Below are 15,118 nucleotides of genomic sequence, written 5' to 3' on the forward strand. Positions count from 1 at the left end.
GAATTGCTGAACCAAATCCAAGTCTGGTAGCATCTCAAAGACCCAACAGACTTTTGAAGGGTGTCGGGCAAGGATCCCCAGTGCTTTTGAGGCGGGGAGCACCTTTGGAATTCTAACACCGTATGGTACGTGCAGCTACAAAATGGCTGCCGCAGGAGGTACTGGATAACAGGAAACTCCTTGAGCAAATCCTTTCCTCCTTGGACACTTGGATAGAAAGGGAAGGGAGCAGGATTTTAAATAAATGGGGGTGGGAGTGGTGAAAAGGGCTGTGACGTCACCGCCGACGTACGGCGACCCCAGAGGGTTTTCAAGGCAAGCAAAAGTTGTTCAGAGCTGGTTTGCCCTTGCCTGCCTCTGCGACCCTGGACTTCCTTTAGGGTTGCCAATCCCCAGGTGGGGGCAGGGGATCCTCCAGTTTGGAGGCCCTCCCCTCGCTTCAGGATCATCAGAAAGCGGGGGTGGGGGGAGGGAAATGTCTGCTGGGCACTCCATTATTCCCTAGGGAGACCAATTCCCAAAGGGTACCATGGAGAATTGATCCACGGGTATCTGGGGCTCTGGAGGGGCTGCTTTTTGAGATAGAGGCGCCAAAGTTTCAGCATAGCCTCCAGTGTCTCTCCTCAAAATACCCTCCAAGTTGCAAAAGGATTGGACCAGGGGGTCCAATTCTGTAAGTCCCCAAAATAGGTGCCCATTATTTCCAAGGGTGAGAAGGCATTTAAAAGGTGTGTGGCTCCTTTAAATGTGGTGGCCAGAACTCCCTTTGGAGTTCAGTTATGCTTGTGTTACAGTAGTTTAGCTTGTCACAACCTGGCTCTTGGCTCCACCCCCCCAACATCTCCTGGCTCCACCCCCAAAGTCTCCTGAGTACCCCCAAAGCTCCAGATATTTCTTGAATTAGACTTGGCAACCCTAACTTCCTTGGTGGCCTAACCTGGTTAACTTTGGAGATCTGACGAGATGGTCCTAGCCAGAGTCATCCGCGTTTTAACTACCCATAGTATAGCAAACAGTCTCTGCTTGGCTTTTTCCGGTTTCCTGGTATAAACAAATTTATTAGTAACATATGGTAGCAGAATTATATCTACAACTTATAAAGAACTTGAAATTAAAAAAAAAAAAAAACGTTCTACCCCATATCTTATTTTCCTCCCACCCCTCCCTCCGTTACTTGACCCCCGCCAGTGTTATTTTTAGAAAAACAAATATTAAGGTACCCTTAACTATAAAAATCTTAATCATCAAAAATTGTCCAATGTCCTTTTATTTTCCACTCTTTCTCTACGTATCTTCTGAATTTCTTCCACTCCGCATTAAAAAGTTCTAAATCATAGTCTTTTAGTTTTCTTGTTAATTTGTCCATTTCACTCCATGACATAACTTTTGTAATCCAGTCCCATTTTTCTGGTATTTTTTCTTGCTTCCATAACTGCGCATACAATGTCCTAGCAGCTGAGAGCAAGTACCATATTAAAGTTCTATCTTCTTTTGGAAATTTTTCCATTTGTAATCCCAGCAGAAAAGTCTCCGCCTCTTTGTTGAATTCATATCCCAGAATCTTAGAGATCTCTTGCTGAATCATCTGCCAAAACATTTTAGTCCTTTCACAAGTCCACCACATATGGTAGAAAGAACCTTCATGCTTTTTACATTTCCAACACCTATCTGGCATCTTATTGTTCATCTTTGCTAATTTTTTTGGAGTCATATACCATCTATACATCATCTTAAAACAGTTTTCTTTAATACTATGACATGTTGCGAGTTTCATAGAGTTCTTCCACAGATACTCCCAAGATTCCATCTTTATTTCTTTATTTACATTAATTGCCCAAATGATAAAATGGGCAATTAATGTAAATAAAGAAATAAAGATGGCTTTTTCCGGTTTCCTGACTCAGTTTCCTTCTCTGGGCTTCCTCTCTTGCTGCTTCTCTCCCCGTTCCAGCCTCCCCGCAGCCACTTCTCCAACGTCGAAGCAAACGAGAGCGAGGAGGTGCGGCAGTTCCGGCGGCTCTTCACTCAGCTGGCGGGAGACGTGAGTTTTGTTCCCTGAAAACTGAGGACTAGCCTCAGTGTTGGCTGAGGGGAGGAGAGGCTCCTGGGGGAGAGACTCTGAGCTGCGTGGGGCCTCATGAACGTTTCCTCACAGCAGGGCTTGGGCCTAAGTTCTCCCTTGGGCGAGGCGGCCTACATTTGTCTCTTGTTTTCCTTTCAGGACATGGAAGTGAGCGCTTCGGAGCTGATGAACATACTCAACAAAGTGGTTACCAGACGTAAGTGGTGGGTGGATTTCCCTCCTGGGGAAATTGCCGGAAGCGGAGCCGAGTCCCTTTCCAGGGTGAGCGAATCCACCTCCGCCAGAAATGGCGTTTTTCTCCTTCAGAACTCTCAACTCGCGCTTCTCCTTTACAGATCCCGACTTGAAGACTGACGGATTTGGGATAGATACCTGTCGGAGCATGGTGGCCGTCATGGATGTATCCTCTTGCCAAACGCCATCCCTGCTTCTGTTGGGTTCTTTTAATGTTCAAAACGCTGTTCCCAGAGAGAAAGAAGCAGAAATACAACAAAATAGATCAGCAACGGTGGCAAGTCTGCAGATGAGCATCTGTAGAAAAGTTTTCCGAATCTCTCAAAATATTTCCCTGTGAGAGCCAGTGGGGTGTAGCCGTTGAGAGTGTCGGAATAGGAGCTGGGAGACGCGAGTTCGAGTCCCCACTCGGCTTCCTGGGTGACTTTGAGCCAGCCCCACACTCTCTCAGCCTAGCCAATTCCGCAGGGCTTGCAAAACATTTCTCTTTCAGTTGGCATTTGAGACAACATGTGGTAATTGAATTGATATAGAACCGGATCAACGAATGAACAGATATTTAGCCATCCTAAATACATCTGGATTACATCATTCTAGCACCTACCTTAATATATCTTATTATATTTTATTTGTTTTTATGTATTTTAAATAACTATTTGTAATTAATGTCAAATTATTATGTTTTTATGAATCATGGGACTCCCATGTCTGTTATACTGTCCAATAAGAATCATGGGATTCCCGTGCCTGTTAGCCGCCCTGAGCCCGCCTGGCGGGGAGGGCGGGATATAAAAATAAAATATTATTATTATTATTATTATTATAGCCTACCTCACAGGGTTGGAAAACACATTTAAAGTTAAAGTTGCTTTCTTTCCACCTCTCCCTCCCCCCTCTCATCTATTTGCTTTCCTTCCTGCCTGCCTTCCCACTCTCAAACATCCGACATTCATGTCTTGTGGCTCTAAACATCTGATGTTTATTCTATGTGGCTCTTATATTTCACCTCCTCTGGTATATATGTATATACGTATATATGTATATACATATGTATATGTGTGTATGTATGTATATGTGTGTGTGTCTATGTGTGTGTGTTTTGCTGCATAAGTTGCAGACTGAGTTCCATAGAAACAACGGGTATAAAATTTAGGGCCGTGTCCAAATGATTTGTCAAAAATAGGGCTGTCTGGCTTCTGGTTCTGACACTTAGCAAATCCTTTTTATTCATCGACATCCAATATAAGAACGTAAGAGAAGCCATGTTGGATCAGGCCAATGGCCCATCCAGTCCAACACTCTGTGTCACACAGTGGCCAATATATGTGTGTGTGTATATACACACACACAAACACACATATACATACATATGTATGCACACATACACACACACATATATTTACTGCCACAGGAGGTGGTGGCGGCTACAAGCATAGCCAGCTTTAAGAGGGGATTGGATAAAAATATGGAGCAGAGGTTTATCAGTGGCTATTAAAAATATATGTCCATATTTTTATCCAATCCCCTCTTAAAGCTGGCTATGCTTGTAGCTGCCACCACCTCCTGTGGCAGTGAATTCCACATGTTAATCACCCTTTGGGTGAAGAAGGACTTCCTTTTATCCGTTTTAACCCGACTGCTCAGCAATTTCATTGCATGCCCACGAGTTCTTGTATTGTGAGAGAGGGAGAAAAGGACTTCTTTCTCTACTTTCTCCATCCCAAGCATAATCTTGTAAACCTCTATCATGTCACCCCGCAGTCGACGTTTCTCCAAGCTAAAGAGTCCCAGTATTTATAAGCAGATGTTGTAGGCTTCCTGTTTCTGCACAGATTCAAACGAGGCTTCCCAAGAGCAAGGGAGATCCTTGTGCAATCTCCTCCCATTTCACCAGAGTACGTTTATGGAGGTGAGTTGTGTCAGGTAGAGGCGACGTTGCGTCAGGAGCTGTCACCCTTCCAAAGGCGTACTCCGTCTTCCTTGCGACTGGGAGGGCTCTCACAGCAGCTGCCCTTTCAAGGACAACCTCTGCCAGAGCTATGGCTGACCCAAGGCCATTCCAGTAGCTGCAAGGTGAGGAGTGAGGAATCAAACCCAGTTCTCCCAGATAAGATAGCTATGGCTGACCCAAGGCCATTCCAGCAGCTGCAAGTGGAGGAGTGGGGAATCAAACCCGGTTCTCCCAGATAAGATAGCTATGGCTGACCCAAGGCCATTCCAGCAGCTGCAAGTGGAGGAGTGGGGAATCAAACCCGGTTCTCCCAGATAAGAGTCCGCACACTTAACCACTACACCAAACTGGCTCCACCGAAGCTAATTGCAGCCCTGGGGCAGATAGTGTGAAATCCGATGGAAGCCCCACGGAGAAGAGGAGCATGAGAGCAGCTAGCGGGAAGTCAGTCTGAGTGTTTATACCATGTGCAGCTGAGTGTTGCTTGCCCCACAAACTCCTTGGGTCCACACACCGCCCTCCCCCCCACATCGGTGCTGCTCTCGCACAATGCATCACGGCAATGGAGAGGGGTGTGGATGCACGCATGCGGCTTTCTCTGCATTTTGTTTCCCTTGACTGCATCTGGCACAGAGCGACACGACTGGCAAACTGGGCTTTGAGGAATTCAAGTATCTCTGGAACAACGTTAAGAAGTGGCAGGTACGCAGTGGTGTAGGGAGGGGGGCGGGGGGGCGGGTCGCCCCAGGTCTGGGGACCCCCGCATTGCCAAGGGGGGTCCCGAACAATGGGCTGGAAGCGAATGCAAGCCCTTGGCAAGTTGTAGGGGGAGCGGCGGCCGTCTGGAGCTGGGGAAGGCGCATGGCTGGCTCCCTGCAGCCCGAGGGGGACCCCGGCAGGCGCCACCGGTGACTTCCTCCCGCTGCAGCGCTTGGTGATCCGGTAGGTCCCCGGGACGGATGGGCTCTCTCGGGCGTGCCTCTGGGGGAATGAAGCCGGGAAGGCGGCAGCCAAGGGAGGCTGGGATCCTGCGCACGCCGCCCTGGTACGGCGGAGGGCTTGCTTGCGAAGAAGGCGGGCTTCAGGTCGGGCTGCCTTTTCGGGCATCCCCTTTGCAGAGCGGCGCTTCGGAGCGGTTTTCTTTGCAAAGCGTTTTTTTTTTTCTTGTTCTTTGCGAGTTCGTTTTTTAAAACTGTTATGTAAGGCTTTGTAGATCGCACATGTAAGGAACGGACGGGTTGTCATGCTTGGAACGTGTGAAGCGCTCGTGCTCTCCCCCCCCCCCCACATAGGGGGGCCCACATAAATCTTGGGCCCCAGGCCCCCAAAGCCCTAGCTACGCCCCTGCAGGTACAGAAGGCGTGTGGCTTGCTCCCCTGTTTGGGATTGTGGCAAGCGGAAGGGACTCTTCTGGAGAGCCAGTTTGGCCTGGGGTCAGCCAGAGCTCTGGCAGAGGTTGTCCTTGAAAGGGCAGCTGCTGTGAGAGCCCTCCCAGCCCCACCCACTTCACAGGGTGTCTGTTGTCAGGGGGAGAAGATATAGGAGATTATAAACTGCTCTGAGTCTCTGATTCAGAGAGAAGGGCGGGGTATAAATCTGCAGTCTTCTTCTTAAGTACATGGACTCTTATTTGGGAGAACCGGGTTTGATTCCCCACTCCTCCACTTGCACCTGCTGGTATGGCCTTGGGTCAGCCATAGCTCTCTTATCTGGGAGAACCGGGTTTGATTCCCCACTCCTCCACTTGCACTTGCTGGAATGGCCTTGGGTCAGCCAGAGCTCTGGCAGAGGTTGTCCTTGAAAGGGCAGCTGCTGTGAGAGCCCTCGCAGCCCCACCCACCTCACAGGGTATCTGTTGTTGGGGAGGAAGATAAAGGAGATTGTGAGCCGCTCTGAGACTCTTCGGAGTGGAGGGCGGGATATAAATCCAATATCATCTTCTTGCATATTTGCCCTGCCGCCGTCCGACTTGTAACCATTTCCCGCCTTGTCCTTTCCTCTCCCTCAACCTCAGTGCATCTACAAACAGTACGATACGGACCGGTCTGGGACCATCGGCAGTAACGAACTCCCGGGAGCCTTTCAAGCAGCAGGTGAAAAAAACGGGAGACCAGGCTTATGGGTCACCAAGGGGGCTTTTGGCAGAGAGGTGGCAGCTTTAAGGATTGTATTTAAAACATTTCTACGCCGCCTTTCCACCCAGATATGGTTCCCAAGGCAGATAGGATCCCACCGTTTTTGAAGAGCTAAATTTGAGTCCAGTAGGACCTTTAGAGGCGGATTTTTGAGGTAGAAGGTTTCAAGATATGTGACGGGGAACTTTGGGTCTCATATGAAATACTGTGTACAGTTCTGGCCTCCTTAAGAGCATAAGAGAACATAAGAGAAGCCATGTTGGATCAGGCCAATGGCCCATCCAGCCCAACTCTCTGTGTCACATAAGAACATAAGAGAAGCCATGTTGAATCAGGCAAAAGGCCCATCCAGTCCAACACTCTGTATCATAGAAGAACATAAGAGAAGCCCTGTTGGATCAGGCCAATGGCCCATCCAGTCCAATACTCTGTGTCACATAAGAACAAAAGAGAAGCCATGTTGGATCAGGCCAATGGCCCATCCAGTCCAACACTCTGTGTCACTTAAGAACATAAGAGAAGCCATGTTGGATCAGGCCAATGGCCCATCCAGTCCAACACTCTGTGTCACACAGAGGCCAAAAAAAATGAAGTGCCATCAGGAGGTCCACCAGTGGGGCCAGGACACTAGAAGCCCTCCCACTGTGCCCCCCCCAGCATCCAGAATACAGAGCATCACTGCCCCAGACATAAGAACATAAGAGCAGCCATGTTGGATCAGGCCAGTGGCCCATCCAGTCCAATGCTCTGTGTCACACAGAGGCCAAAAAAACGAAGTGCTATCAGGAGGTCCACCAATGGGGCTAGAAGCCCTCCCACTGTGCCCCCCCCCCCCTTAAAACACCAAGAATACAGAGCATCACAGCCCCAGACAGAGAGTTCCAACAATACGCTGTGGCTAATAGCCACTGATGGACCTCTGCTCCAGATGTTTATCCAATCCCCTCTTGAAGCTGTCTATGCTTGCAGCCGTCACCACCTCCTGTGGCAGTGAATTCCACGTTTTAATCACCCTTTGGGTGAAGAAGTTCCTTTTATCCATTCTAACCCGACTGCTCAGCAATTTCGTCGAATGTCCACGAGTTCTCGTATTGTGAGAAAGGGAGAAAAGGACTTTTTTCTCTTTCCTAAAAAAGGACATCATTTTGCTGAAGGAAGTTCAGAGAAGGTTGACCAAGATGATGATGATGAAGATATTAGATTTATATCCCACCCTTCACTCTGAATCTCAGAGTCTCAGAGCAGCTCACATTCTCCCTTACCTTCCTCTCCCACAACAGACACCCTGTGTGGTAGGTGGGGCTGAGGGAGCTCTGACAGAAACTGCCCTTTCAAGGAAAGCTCCCCAAGAGCTATGGCTGACCCAAGGCCATTCCAGCAGCTGCATGTGGAGGTGTGGGGAATCAAACCCAGTTCTCCCAGATAAGAGTCCGCGCACTTCACCACTGCACCATACTGATTCACTATAAGGAAAGCCTGAAGAATCTGAGACTTTTGAATTTAGAAAAGAGACATCTTAAGGAAGGGACATGATAGGAGTTGTAAAAATTATGCTTAGGGTGGAGAGAGTTGACCAAGAGAACTTTTTTTCTCCCTCTCTCAAAATACTACGACTCAAGGGCATGCATGGAAGCTGAGGGGCAGTAGATTCAGGAAGGACAAAAAAAAATGTGATTCAAAGCTGGAATTCACTGCCATAGGATGCACAAGTGGCCGCAGGAGTAAACAACTTTAAAAGGGGATTGAATAGATCATGAAGAAGGCTATTAGTGGCTAGTAGCAATGTTGACTGAGGAGAACCTCTATGTTCTGAGGCAGTCAGCTGCTGAATCCCTGTGCCAAGAGAAGTTCAGGGGAAGGCCTCGGCCTCTCTACCCTGTTGTTGGCCCTCCAGAGGAACTGGTTGGCCACTGTGTGAGGCAGGAGGCTGGACTGGATGGACCCTCCCTGGTTTGATCCAGCAGGGCTCTTCTGATGTTCTTCTCAGGGGAAGGCCTCGGCCTCTCTGCCCTGTTGTTGGCCCTCCAGAGGAACTGGCTGGCCACTGTGTGAGACAGGAGGCTGGACTAGATGGACTCTCCCTGGTCTGACCGAGCAGGGCTCTTCTGATGTTCTTCTCAGGGGAAGGCCTCGGCCTCTCTGCCCTGTTGTTGGCCCTCCAGAGGAACTGGTTGGCCACTGTGTGAGGCAGGAGGCTGGACTAGATGGACCCTCCAGCAGGGCTCTTCTGATGTTCTTCTCAGGGGAAGGCCTCGCCCTCTCTGCCCTGTTGTTGGCCCTCCAGAGGAACTGGTTGGCCACTGTGTGAGGCAGGAGGCTGGACTAGATGGACCCTCCAGCAGGGCTCTTCTGATGTTCTTCTCAGGGGAAGGCCTCGGCCTCTCTGCCCTGTTGTTGGCCCTCCAGAGGAACTGGCTGGCCACTGTGTGAGACAGGAGGCTGGACTAGATGGACTCTCCCTGGTCTGACCGAGCAGGGCTCTTCTGATGTTCTTCTCAGGGGAAGGCCTCGGCCTCTCTGCCTGTTGTTGGCCCTCCAGAGGAACTGCTTGGCCACTGTGTGAGATAGGAGGCTGGACTAGATGGACCCTCCCTGGTCTGATCCAGCAGGGCTCTTCTGATGTTCTTCTCAGGGGAAGGCCTCGGCCTCTCTGCCCTGTTGTTGGCCCTCCAGAGGAACTGGTTGGCCACTGTGTGAGACAGGAGGCTGGACTGGATGGACCCTCCCTGGTCTGATCCAGCAGGGCTCTTCTGATGTTCTTCTCAGGGGAAGGCCTCGGCCTCTCTGCCCTGTTGTTCTCCCTCCAGAGGAACTGGTTGGCCACTGTGTGAGACAGGAGGCTGGACTGGATGGACCCTCACTGGTCTGATCCAGCAGGGCTCTTCTGATGTTCTTCTCAGGGGAAGGCCTCGGCCTCTCTGCCCTGTTGTCGGCCCTCCAGAGGAACTGGCTGGCCACTGTGTGAGACAGGAGGCTGGACTAGATGGACCCTCCCTGGTCTGATCCAGCAGGGCTCTTCTGATGTTCTTCTCAGGGGAAGGCCTCGGCCTCTCTGCCCTGTTGTTGGCCCTCCAGAGGAACTGGCTGGCCCCTGTGTGAGACAGGAGGCTGGACTAGATGGACCCTCACTGGTCTGATCCAGCAGGGCTTTTCTGATGTTCTCAAAATCTTGTTCGTTCCTAAGGCACCACTGGACTAGAATTTAGCTCTTATGCTGCAAACCGTCAGGGCTGCTCTCCCAAAACAATCGCATTTTTTAAGAACATGTAGCGATGTCTGCCGGTGTGCCCCGTTGGGAGCCATACTTGTGGGGTTGGTGCTTTCAGTATGTTGCTGGGGCTAAGGTAGGATGGTTGTTGGGGGGTGGGAAGCGCATAGACCACGGATCACCATGACACTTGGTGTGTTTTTTTCCAAGGGGTGTCAGAGTGATGTGAAAAGGAGGTTAGACATTCGCCGCTGTTCTGCGCTGCAGAGACTCACCCTCTTTCCCTTTTGCACCCCCCTCTGTCAGACCTTGTAACTTCCTCTGAAATGTATTCTGCACCAGCTATGTTGCCTTGCCCTAACTAACTCCATTTTGTATGCTTTTACTAACCATGGGAATGAGAATCTGCATTTCAAACACTATCAGGACTGTTACTAACCACAAGTGAGCAAATTCCTTGCTTGGTACTAACAAATGTAGTGAGCCTTTGAAGATGGTATGCCCCAAGGTAACCAGCAGGGTTCCTTCCTTGGGAAAGAGATAAGGAACATGGGAGCAGACAACTGTCTCTCAGGGTGTGAGAATGGCTTTATTGTTTACCTTTGATGTACCCTTCAAAATAGTATGCCTAGCCTTTGAATGTATCAAACTCAACCTGCATCTCTACCAGACTACTAGTTCTCAAATAAATGGATTAATTTTGCAACAAAGAATGGTCCGTTTTGCTTTGAAGTTCCAAGTCTGACACCCTCCTCCGTTGTTTGCCCAGGTTTTCGACTCAACGAGCAGCTCTACAGCATGATCGTGCGCAGGTATTCGGATGAGAACGGGAACATGGACTTCGACAACTTCATCAGCTGCCTGGTGCGCCTGGACGCCATGTTTCGTAAGTGGCAGCAGGCTTGCCACCCTCCAGGGGGAAGCTGGAGACCATCTGTTACGAAGTTGTGTGTGGGGTGGACACAATGAGAACTTTCCCTTCCAGTTGCAACTCGAGGGTGTCTGATGAAGCTGTGGGGAGCAGCAGATTCAGGACAGACAAGATAGGGTTGCCAAGTTCCCCAGTGGCTCCCGGTGGTGGACTTTTTTTCACATGCGCACAGTGCACGCCGCACGATAACATCACTCAGAAGCGACATATCGCACTGGGCACATCACACAGGGGATGCTCTAGAAATTGCGGGAAACTATAGTTTCACCCGGGGACGCTCTAGCAATTTGGAGGGAAACTCTGTGGTATTATAGAGTTTTCCTCAAAATCGCTAGAGCATCCTCACGTGAAACCATAGAGTTTTCTGCGATTTCCTAGCGCGCCCCCCTGTGTGATGTGCCCGGCGCGCTATGTCACTTCCTGGTGACATCACATGCGCACAGTGTACGCCGCACGATAACATCACTCAGAAGTGACGTATTGCACTGGGCACATCACACAGGGGATGCTCTAGAAATTGCGGGAAACTATAGTTTCACCCGGGGACGCTCTAGCAATTTGGAGGGAAACTCTGTGGTATTATAGAGTTTTCCTCAAAATCGCTAGAGCATCCTCACGTGAAACCATAGAGTTTTCTGCGATTTCCTAGCGCGCCCCCCTGTGTGATGTGCCCGGCGCGCTATGTCACTTCCTGGTGACATCATCTCACCACGTGTGCTATACAGAAGCGGGACTCTGAGGGTGGTGGCCTTGGGGCCTGCCAAACTGCGGGATCCCCTGCCCCTGGCAGGAACTGTAGGGAAAAACGGGGACTCCCTGAGGTTTAAGTCAAGCTATAGTAGAAGAAACATCGGGGTGAAACTATAAATACTATACTGTCAAAACATTTATTACAGGAAAATAATGGGGTGATGAGAAAAGCCCTATGGCCTCTACTTCTAAGTAGCCTCTACTTCTAAACAGTCTGCAGTGAAGAATATAAGTGTGCAAAGCCTCTACCTTAGACTGCAGTAAAATACACAAGAGTGCACACAGGCTCTTTAACATAACCTCTTTTCCCAAACAGTCTGCACTTAAATGAATCCAAACAGTCTGCAGTAGAATACATCAGACTGCACACTTTTAGAGTGCACGCAAGCAGGAACTGGGCAGCCGTACGACAAGAGGAGATACTACTTTACACAGAGAGTGATGAAAATGTGGTATCTGCTGCCAGATGATGTAGTGATGGCCACAGCAACAGACAACTTAAATAGGGGATTGGACAGATTCGTGGTGGCTGAGGCAACCTCTCAGAAGACGATGATACTGGATTTGTATCCTGCCCTTCACCCTGAATCAGAGTCTCAGAGCAGCTTACAATCTCCTTTATCTTCTTCCCCCTAAGCAGACACCCTGTGAGGTGGGTGGGGCTGAGAGGGCTCTCCCAGAAGCTGCCCTTTCAAGGACAGCTCTGCGAGAGCTATGACTGATCCAAGGCCATTCCAGCAGCTGAAAATGGAGGAGTGGGGAATTGAACCCGGTCCTCCCAGATAAGAGTCATCTCACTTAACCACTACACCAAACTGGCTCCCTAAGGAAGGCCTCCAGCTTCTCTCTTCTGTCAGGAAGTACCTTCTCACCTGATGGACCTTCCAAGGAGGTCTTTATTGTGCTACTTACGGCAGCTCGAGCTAAGCATCAGTCTGGCACAACAGAATTAGGCATGTGAGTTCCTTGCGCTCTCTCTGCTTCCAGGTGCCTTCAAATCTCTGGACCGGGATGGGAGCGGACAGATCCGAGTGACCCTGAAGGAGGTGAGAGGGGATCTCTGCTTTTGGTTTTTTGTCAGGTTTTTAGGGCAAAGTTTTGGGGAATCGCAGGAGAATCTAAAGAGTGGGGAGGGGACAGAATTTCCAAGGGTGGGGACTTCAGGAAGCAGAAGAAGAGGCGAGCTGAGGGTGGAGGGAAGTCAGAAAAAGCCGTCTGGCCGAGCGAGAACAGAAGGGAATCTGCCAAAATGTGGTTGAGGAAAGAAGACTTCAGTCTTTCAGCAGAACTGGAAGGAGGAGGAAACGGGCCGTGCAAACGTCTCAGGAATTCATGTAGAATTGTGAACAGGGGAAGGAGATAGTGGATTACTCTTATCTGTTTGCTTCCTCCATCTTTACATCTTTACGTCTCATAAGAAGTGAACAGAAAAAGAGCAGTGTTGAAGAGCTTAAAAAAAAAAAAAGAACAATGAGGACTCGAAATTTGACTGATTTGTTTTCTTCTTCTTGCAGTGGCTGCAGCTCACCATGTATTCGTAAGAACTAGGAGGACGCACCTTCCTCTGACCTCCTCAAGCCCTTCTGGAATATTTTAGATCTCCGCACGCTGGGTTTGATTTCCAGCCTCTCCTGGGAAGCAGTACAGAATCCCTTTGCTCGTTCTTTGTTTTTGTTTTTTTGGTGTTTTGCTTTTTCACCTATCCCTTTTCCTCCTAAACCAAAACCAGCTCGGTTTCCTATTGTATTGTATTGCATTTTTCATAGCCAGTAGGAGAAAAGAAAGTCACTCCACCTTGCTTAATTTTGCACTGTCTTCATTGGGGCGCTCGTGGCGTCTCTCGCGAAGAGGCTCCCGGATTGCCACAGCGTTTTGCTTCTCTCTCCCCGATGACTCAGTTTCCAGCAATCCCATGTGGAGTCAGTATCCGTTCTGCCAAACGGTGGTCCATGTTTGGGGTAGGGGAATTGCTGATGTTGCTGTCTACCCAAGAGAAGCCCCGGCACCTCTGTTGTGGGTTTTTTTGTGGGGGGGCTAACATGCTTTGTGCTTTGGCAGGGCGCAAGACGACAGCCTGCCCACTGCTTCTGCCCCCCACGGAAGACGCACATTGGCTGTTGCATTGATTTCATCGGATAGTAGCTGATACAGACCAGGCGTCTCCAACACGGAGCTGTGGTGGCTGTGGAGTGTTTTTTTTTAAAATGGGTGGGGCTTCTGCCCAGCAAGGCTTCTGATTGGCTGTGTAGATTTTGAAAAAAAAAACCCACATTGCCGCTGTCACCGCGGCACAGAGATCTTTGTTGTGGAACTGAGGGAAAGTTGAGGCAGCCATTTTGTGTCTGGTTCTGCTTCCAATGGCGGCCATTTTGTGGCTGTGCCCACCACACGGTGTCAGAATTCCAACGGCGCCCCCCAGGCTTTAAAAGCTTGGGGGGCCCCATGTTAGGCCAAGGGCTGCTCAGTTGAGAACGAAATAAAATGAGGGTGGCACACGTGAAAAAAAAAACTTCCTTCAATGAGGGAAATCTCCCCCATTAAAAAGAACAAGTAGAGGGACAAAGTTTCTTTACACTCCACATGGATGTAATGCTAAAAATAAAAAAATAAGTAGGTTAGGAGCTGAGAAAGCCTGCCAGCAACTATTTAAATTAACATTATAGAGGCATATGCTTTTTTAAAGATGCTGCAATCCTACCTAAAAGGCATTGCTGAAAAGTCGGCTTTCTATTTCCAGTCCACAGCCAAAACCCATTGAATCCGGTCCAGTTTGCACATTTTGCAGACTGGATGACAGTTTGCGTGCCAAGAGACCCCCCCTTCCGCCTCCCCCCAACACCACACTGGCACCGCGTGGAGTTTCTGCACATGCATTTTGAAGGAACAAAGGGTGGGGTGGGGCTCTCGGGCGAGGGTTGATGGGCTGGAATGTGAAACCTGGAAGTTATGGGTTTGGAATTCCTGCATGACCTCGTCAGTCTTCATTGGAAAAGGGGTGGAAGGTTGGCCTTACATTTCAGTGTCTGCTTTCCAGAATGCTGTGATAAATTCAGAAACATTGAAGTCAAAGGGAGTCCGCTTGAGGGACGGACTGCCGTAATAAACTCGTGCCACATCCGCCCGCCCCTAGAAACGGGATACCAAATTCAACCTGCAACAGAGGGTGATATTAGGGAACATTTGTCCTAAAATAGGGCTTGGGTTGACTTCAAAGATTGATCTTCAACAATTGATTCTTCACAACATCACCCAGGCTAGACTGCCTGTGGGATTCTGGCTAAAAGGTAACCAAGTCAGAGCCGTAGAGAGCCGTCTCGGTCACCTCGTGTCTGGAATAGAAAAAGCAGGAAAGAGAGTGTGCCTTCTTTGAATATTCTAAAGTACACATCTTTGGTAATGAGAGGATCCCTGCGTATTTCCCTGCCAAATGCTGTTGGGGGTTTTGCCTTGTAATGTACCAGCTGTCTGTCTCCTAACACACCCACTTTGTGTTCTAAAAACTCAGTAGCAACCAGAATAAAAATTGTGTAACAACAATCCGCCTGGGCCCTTCTGTGTCTGTTTTGCTCAGGGCCTTCCCAGGGGGGGAGGGGACGCAGTCTGTCTTGAATGGAGTGGGGCGTCCCACGTTCTCATATGACCACGTTTTCTGCAACAGGGGTGGAATTCTAGCAGGTGCTCCTTTCCATATCAGGTCACATGCCCCTGATGGAGCCAATCCTCCAAGAGCTTACAAAAAAAAAAAGAGCCTTGTAAGCTCTTAGAGGATTGGCTACATCAGGGGGTGTGGCCTAATATGCAAAGGAGCTCCTGCTAGAGTTCCACC

General features: G+C 49.4%; 1 protein-coding gene across 1 annotated transcript in view; it reads left to right on the forward strand.

Moving 5' to 3' along the window:
• Positions 1-14,829, forward strand: part of CAPNS1 (calpain small subunit 1) — a 31,043-nt gene extending 16,214 nt beyond the window's left edge. The window contains exons 4-11 of the mRNA XM_060258519.1: positions 1,952-2,041; positions 2,222-2,279; positions 2,419-2,483; positions 4,902-4,970; positions 6,283-6,361; positions 10,381-10,497; positions 12,280-12,338; positions 12,807-14,829. Of these exons, the coding sequence (XP_060114502.1) occupies positions 1,952-2,041; positions 2,222-2,279; positions 2,419-2,483; positions 4,902-4,970; positions 6,283-6,361; positions 10,381-10,497; positions 12,280-12,338; positions 12,807-12,833 (564 nt within the window). The 3' untranslated portion in view covers positions 12,834-14,829. The remainder of the gene's footprint in view (positions 1-1,951; positions 2,042-2,221; positions 2,280-2,418; positions 2,484-4,901; positions 4,971-6,282; positions 6,362-10,380; positions 10,498-12,279; positions 12,339-12,806) is intronic.
• The last annotated feature ends 289 nt before the right edge of the window (positions 14,830-15,118 follow it).

Source organism: Heteronotia binoei, chromosome 17, assembly GCF_032191835.1.
Source record: "Heteronotia binoei isolate CCM8104 ecotype False Entrance Well chromosome 17, APGP_CSIRO_Hbin_v1, whole genome shotgun sequence".
Lineage (NCBI taxonomy): Eukaryota > Metazoa > Chordata > Lepidosauria > Squamata > Gekkonidae > Heteronotia > Heteronotia binoei.